This window comes from Sinocyclocheilus grahami, unplaced genomic scaffold (genome assembly GCF_001515645.1).
Source record: "Sinocyclocheilus grahami isolate Dianchi unplaced genomic scaffold, SAMN03320097.WGS_v1.1 scaffold25.1, whole genome shotgun sequence".
Taxonomy (NCBI): domain Eukaryota; kingdom Metazoa; phylum Chordata; class Actinopteri; order Cypriniformes; family Cyprinidae; genus Sinocyclocheilus; species Sinocyclocheilus grahami.
Window position 1 is genome coordinate 4,090,490 of NW_015505204.1, and position 6,850 is coordinate 4,097,339.

At 36.2% G+C, this 6,850-nt stretch overlaps 1 protein-coding gene across 1 annotated transcript in view; it reads left to right on the forward strand.

Moving 5' to 3' along the window:
* The window catches only part of gaa2 (alpha glucosidase 2), a 12,414-nt gene extending 7,102 nt beyond the window's left edge, over positions 1–5,312 (forward strand). The window contains exons 10-19 of the mRNA XM_016250396.1: positions 584–697; positions 795–879; positions 961–1,078; positions 2,937–3,070; positions 3,170–3,321; positions 3,625–3,706; positions 4,191–4,257; positions 4,457–4,598; positions 4,697–4,795; positions 5,112–5,312. Coding sequence (XP_016105882.1) covers positions 584–697; positions 795–879; positions 961–1,078; positions 2,937–3,070; positions 3,170–3,321; positions 3,625–3,706; positions 4,191–4,257; positions 4,457–4,598; positions 4,697–4,795; positions 5,112–5,312 — 1,194 coding nt within the window. The remainder of the gene's footprint in view (positions 1–583; positions 698–794; positions 880–960; positions 1,079–2,936; positions 3,071–3,169; positions 3,322–3,624; positions 3,707–4,190; positions 4,258–4,456; positions 4,599–4,696; positions 4,796–5,111) is intronic.
* Positions 5,313–6,850: the final 1,538 nt, after the last annotated feature.

Genomic DNA, 6,850 nt, shown 5'->3' on the forward strand with positions numbered 1-6,850 from the left:
AGTTTACAAATGAAAATAATTTGTATTTGAATATATTTTAAATTGTAACTTATTATGTGGTGCAAAGCTGAATTTTCAGCATCATTACTCCAGTCTTCAGTGTCACATGATTCTTCAGAAATCATTCTGATATGCTGACTTTGCTGCTCAATAAGAAATATTTCTTATTATCTTTGAAAATAGATGGTGATATTTTATTATTGATTCAACAGAAAGTGATTATTTTTTTTTACTTTAATGTATAGTTTATTTTCAAAATTTGTGAAATGAAAGTATTAATTTGTGAAATTTCTATAAATTGTACTGATGAATCATAACAGGTAAACAATTTCATTTGTAACCAATAATAAATGTCAGTAATGCTTCATCGTCACCAATAGATGTCAGTATGAAGTCCAAGACTGGGCGAAAATTAAACAAATTTAGTTTAGAAGTAATTAATATTTAGTTTGTGATAATATTTAGTGCTTGGCCAGTCAAAAAAAAAAACTCTTATTCTAAAACAAAAGAAATTAAAATGTCGTAATTATGAACATTATAATATATTTGTTATATGTGACTGGGGTTTTGTTTTGTTTCCTAGGTCTGGCCAGGACTCACAGCTTTTCCAGATTTCTCCAATCCAGACACACATGAATGGTGGTACCAGAATCTGAAGCGTTTCCATGAAAAAGTGCCGTTTGATGGCGTGTGGATTGTACGTTGTGCATTTGTATTATTGGCTATTTGATGGTTCATTATTTGCATTTACCCAAACATTGATCATGTTCAGTTATTTATATCTCTCCTTCAAGGACATGAATGAGCCATCTAATTTCTTTGATGGATCACTGAATGGTTGCCCAGACAATGAACTGGAAAATCCTCCCTACACACCAGGTATTGGTGTATTATGTGCAGATCTACTTTATGCATGCTGCCATTTTTTTCCAACAATAAGGAATGTATTGTCTGCTGTAGGTATTCTGGGTGGTACATTAAAGGCCAAGACTGTGTGTGCATCTGCAAGACAGAAAATCTCCACTCATTACAACATACACAGTCTGTATGGACTCATGGAAGCTAAGTCTACTGAAAGGTATGCACGATCATACAAAAAATACATAAATATATATAAATACACTACTGTTAAAAAGTTTGGGTCATGGCAGTATTTCTTTTTTAATACTTTGAAATTAATACTTTTATTCTGCATGGATGCATTAAATTGATCAAAGAATCATCAAATAAATTCATCCGTTTCTAAAAAAAATAATAAGCAGCACAACTGTTTTCAACATTGATAATATTTATGAACAAAATCATCAGGACTTGCCTAAAATAAAATCTATATATAAAACAGTTCAAGTATATCACAATGTTAGTTTAAATGTTTAACCTATATAAATGTGCGCTGTTAGACTCATATCCAATCGTTTGCGGAGAGTGGAAGCTGAAGCGCAGGACATGGAGGCGCCAGTGCGATCACTTGCATTTTTTTCTAACAGTGGAAACAACTTAAAATACGCAGTCATTTTTGCTCATAAAGGTAAGAGTAATACGTCATTCTAAACCATAAAGGGTGTAGTTTTATTTGTGTGCACTCACAATATCAACAAAATGCTTTTATAAAATAAAGAAAACAAACGCTTTCTGCCGTCTCGGTCTTGAACAGGAGCGCTTCACAATGATGAACCGAAACTCAGACATGATCAAAATATATAGAAAGCTTTAAATTACTACTTTAAAACGAAATAATTTAAATCGAAAATAGACTCCTAATAAAATAAACTTTTTCATTATGTAATTCATGCATTTCTCTCTAAAGGCACATCCAATTAGGAGATGGCGAGTCATTTTTTCATCACTATAATTGATGGAAGGCCTGATTATAATTTGCATTTTATTTTATAATTTCCTACAATTAAAAAATAAAACACTAATTATAATGGCATATATGTAAAACTTTGTCCAATAATTGTATAGCTGCTTTTTCTGATTTTTATGTTGCTCCGTTCTGAATACCTTAAAATTGCTGCAACGCAATTTTGTATGATATGTTAATTATTTATGTTTTATCAATGCTGCAAATGCTTTCAAAAACAGCTTTAAAATTACTTTATTGCATTCCCGACGCTTTTAAAGTACTTTTCACTATACATTTTATGGGTAGCTTGAATGTAAACATTGTCATGAATTCGTTGTATTCCCATTTGTAAAATAGCCAACAAATTCATTGTTGTAGGCTAACCCGATCTCATGAAAGTGCGTATAGCACGATTTTCTGCTTCTATTTGGCGTAATATTTATATGCAGAAATTGACTTTGGCATGCAAAAGACTGATAAATTCATAATTAACAGCATGGGTTCAGTCGACAGAAATACGGGACACACAGGCCTATAATAACTGCTGGACGGTTGTCGTGGTAATAAACACCGTAAACCGCAAACGTTCGCGTGTCCGCGCTTAATGCGCATATACTATATGACAAGCTTTTAGGGGGCCCTTGGCTTTTGGGGGCCCAAGGCGGTCGCCTACCTTTGCCTAATGGGTAAGTCCGCCCCTGTTTAGGAGCATATACATTGATTAAAACAAATGTTATTCCTTCAAACCCTACTTTAGTTAAAAGTGCTCTTCCTTTTACAATTTCCTCCACTGATAAAATATTTACATTAATTTTTTTGGAAAAAAGAATAGCTACCCCAGCACTTGTATTTATTCCATGGCTAAGAGCATACTTCCCTTCCCACCACATACCCCCGGAGTCTCATTATCATTACTTGTATGTGTTTCTTGAGAAAAAACAACAAAAAAACTAGGCCTATATCGATTAATCTATTCTCTATTCTCTATATTCATCTATTGTTTCATCTATGTTCTGTGACTCAAACTCAGAACCTTTGCCTAATGGGTAAGTCCGCCCCTGTTTATGGTTCATGTCTGTCTGTCTTTCAGTGCTTTGAGGAAGATCACAAATAAGCGCCCCTTTGTCATTTCCCGCTCTACGTTTCCCAGTCAGGGCAAGTATTCAGGCCACTGGCTCGGAGACAACAGGAGCCAATGGAAAGACCTGGCCACATCCATACCAGGTATAAACACACACACTGTGCTCTGCTGAGGCCAGAGTTAGTCCCATAGAGTTTTGCATTTACTACAGCTACTCTAACCATTTTCTTCCTTTTTCCCAGGTATGCTAACATTTAACATCCTGGGCATTCCTCTTATTGGGGCTGACATCTGTGGCTTTGGGGGCAGCACTACAGAAGAACTGTGTGTCCGATGGACCCAGCTTGGAGCTTTCTACCCCTTTTCAAGAAACCACAACTCCATAGATGAACAGGTGAACTTTCTTCCATCTGTCTAAACAGTTATGACAGTTTACTTTAGCTTTACACTACAGCAAAATCTGCAACTACAGCTGGTCAGTGAAATTATGTAGCACATAATGCTAAAATATCAACAGCCTCTGCTGTATTTTTTAAAGAGTTTGTATCTTATTGTTCTTCTGCAGTCTGTTTTTGTTTATTTGATTAGTATCCCATCTGTCACTTGTTTTGGGAGTACAATGTTGTTTTTATAATGTTTTTTTTTTAAGTGTCCAAAGACACGTCTCTGGATTTACAGTTTTGTCATTTCACAACAGGATCAGGAACCAACAGCATTCAGCCCAGCAGCTCGTACAGCAATGAAAGAAGCCATTCTCCTGCGTTATTCCCTGTTCCCACATCTCTACACACTCTTCTATCACGCACATATCAGTGGACACACAGTCGCCACACCACTGCTCTTTCAGTAAGATAAACACAAAACCTGATTGTATGTGAATTCATTCTTAAAGGAATCTTTTATTCCCAACTTTGAATTAATTATATTATCATCTAATGATTTTTTGTGAATTATCCTACTGTGTATATATATCCAGGCACATACTATCCATAATTTCAGGGAGATACATTTGAACATAATTACTGTTTGTGCTGTGCTTTTTAGGTTCCCGAACGATGAGAAGACGTACGGGATAGATAAACAGTTCCTGTGGGGAAAGAATTTGCTGGTCACACCCGTTTTGGAGGCAGGGCGAGATTATGTTGTGGGATATTTCCCTAAAGGTCTCTGGTACGATTTCCACACTGTAAGTCAAACCTCTCTAGAAACCCTCTTAGAAATTCCTAATTCTCTTTCTGTGGAGTCTCATACAATATTCATCACATCTCTACACACTCTTCTATCACGCACATATCAGTGGACACACAGTCGCCACACCACTGCTCTTTCAGTAAGATAAACACAAAACCTGATTGTATGTGAATTCATTCTTAAAGGAATCTTTTATTCCCAACTTTGAATTAATTATATTATCATCTAATGATTTTTTGTGAATTATCCTACTGTGTATATATATCCAGGCACATACTATCCATAATTTCAGGGGAGATACATTTGAACATAATTACTGTTTGTGCTGTGCTTTTTAGGTTCCCGAACGATGAGAAGACGTACGGGATAGATAAACAATTCCTGTGGGGAAAGAATTTGCTGGTCACACCCGTTTTGGAGGCAGGGCGAGATTATGTTGTGGGATATTTCCCTAAAGGTCTCTGGTACGATTTCCACACTGTAAGTCAAACCTCTCTAGAAACCCTCTTAGAAATTCATAATTCTCTTTCTGTGGAGTCTCATACAATATTCATCCTGTATGTTTGTGTCACATACAGGGTGACTCGTTGATAAGCAGTGGAGAAGAGATCAATCTTCAGGCTCCAAAAGACAAAATCAACCTGCATCTCGGAGAGGGTTCAGTCGTACCTACACAGGTGACAGAGAAGCACATTATATACTCATACATTATGTAACGGGCAATTTATTTATTATAATAAATGTATTTTTGTGGTTAAAAATTACATAAATGCATAAATTCTCAAAGTAATGATATATAGATAATTTCTATAATTTAATGCGTGTGTTTAAGAATATGTATATGTGTATATATATGTGTGTGTGTGTGTATTCGTAGCCACAGTTATATATATTAACATGTTCTTCAGAAAGTCTCAATTTAGTGATCAATTAAATGATAGATAGATCATATCTATCTGTGTCCATGTTAATTTGAATTTGTTTGTGTTTCAGAGACCTAATACCACCCTGTGGGTGAGCAGCGGTCAGCCCCTTCATCTGATTGTGAGTCTGAGTGAGGACGGCCTGGCCAAGGGTGATTTGTTTTGGGATGATGGAGAGACCCTTGACACATATGAGAAAGATCAATACGCTTACATCTATTTCACAGTAGAACAGGTACAGAAAATGCACAATTCACCTTTACTACAGTAAACCAGCATGCTTTTAACCACAAACTTGTTAACACTTGAGACTTGCCACTGAGAAACGTCGTGCTTGCGAATCAGTCTCTTGTCGATCAGCCACTTCAACCTTTTCATCATCAGACTCCGGCTCGAATTGGTAAGGTACAATCGATACCATCTTTTCTATGTATTGACAAGTCTCCAGGGCTGTCTTTACTTCATGGCAATGGGCGTTTCATTTCCGACACGCACTGTATGCGGTAGACCAATCCAGAGCCAATCTCTCTACGGCTCTGGACCAATCACAAAGGACTGCACCATCTGACCAATCACAGCAATTTAGAGAGACTGATTCTTTGAACTGCTTCGCACGAGTCGTTTACGAATCATTTAGAAATGAGGTAAAATGAAATCTATTTTTTGAGAAAACTAGTGTGTTTTTTGACCTGGCATGCATGTAAACCTGTTTTAGGAGACTCATAAAACAATATTAGCAACCTTAAAAATGGCATAATAGGGGCACTTTAAACAAATAGCTATAAAAACAGTAATGTGAGTGAAAAAGACTTAAATTTATGTAAAATAAGACTTAAAGAAATGTATTTATTGTCTTATGTCTGTCTAGGTGCTGACAGTAACAGACTTGGGTCTGAACCTCAGTCATAACTTCACAATCAGTTGGATGTAAATATGAAAGTCATCATTGATGTTTCAAAATTGCAAGTTGCTCCAGAAATCATGACCGTATTATCTCAAATGAATTTATCTCAGTACATGGACAGTGGTGGTTCTGGTTTCAATCTGAAATCAAATATAAACCAGAAAGGATATGACAGATTATTGATTGTATGTTGTTGAATGTCTGTATTATTGACCCAGCGGCGGTCAGTTGCACTCAGAGGGAGCAAAACCGAAGGGGAGAATTGTGTATTTTGATTAAATGTATTTGTTTGATCTGTTGAATAGATACATATTTTTACCTCTGCTGTTATATTACTGCCTGTTATTGCTGATATTGTTTCTAGGGCAGACACATTCTTCTTCTGTCATTGTTTCAAGCATTTTAGTGGTGAATAAAGCTTCTCATCTTAAAGTAGGTTTACACCTTGCCATGCCATCAAAAACTAGGCAAGTTCAAGATGATTTTGAGTTAAAGCAAACAACTTTATAGTGATACAGAAAAAAAACACGAACAACTGCAAGTTCAAAAGTGATCCTGCTGAACTCGCAACCTTTCACTTTCTTACAAAGTAAGTTGATAAGTATGATTTTGATTTGCATATGTGTATATGTTGTTTACAAGCAGATACCATCTTTTCTATGTATTGACAAGTCTCCAGGGCTGTCTTTACTTCATGGCAATGGGCGTTTCATTTCCGACACGCACTGTATGCGGTAGACCAATCCAGAGCCAATCTCTCTACGGCTCTGGACCAATCACAAAGGACTGCACCATCTGACCAATCACAGCAATTTAGAGAGACTGATTCTTTGAACTGCTTCGCACGAGTCGTTTACGAATCATTTAGAAATGAGGTAAAATGAAATCTATTTTTTGAGAAAACT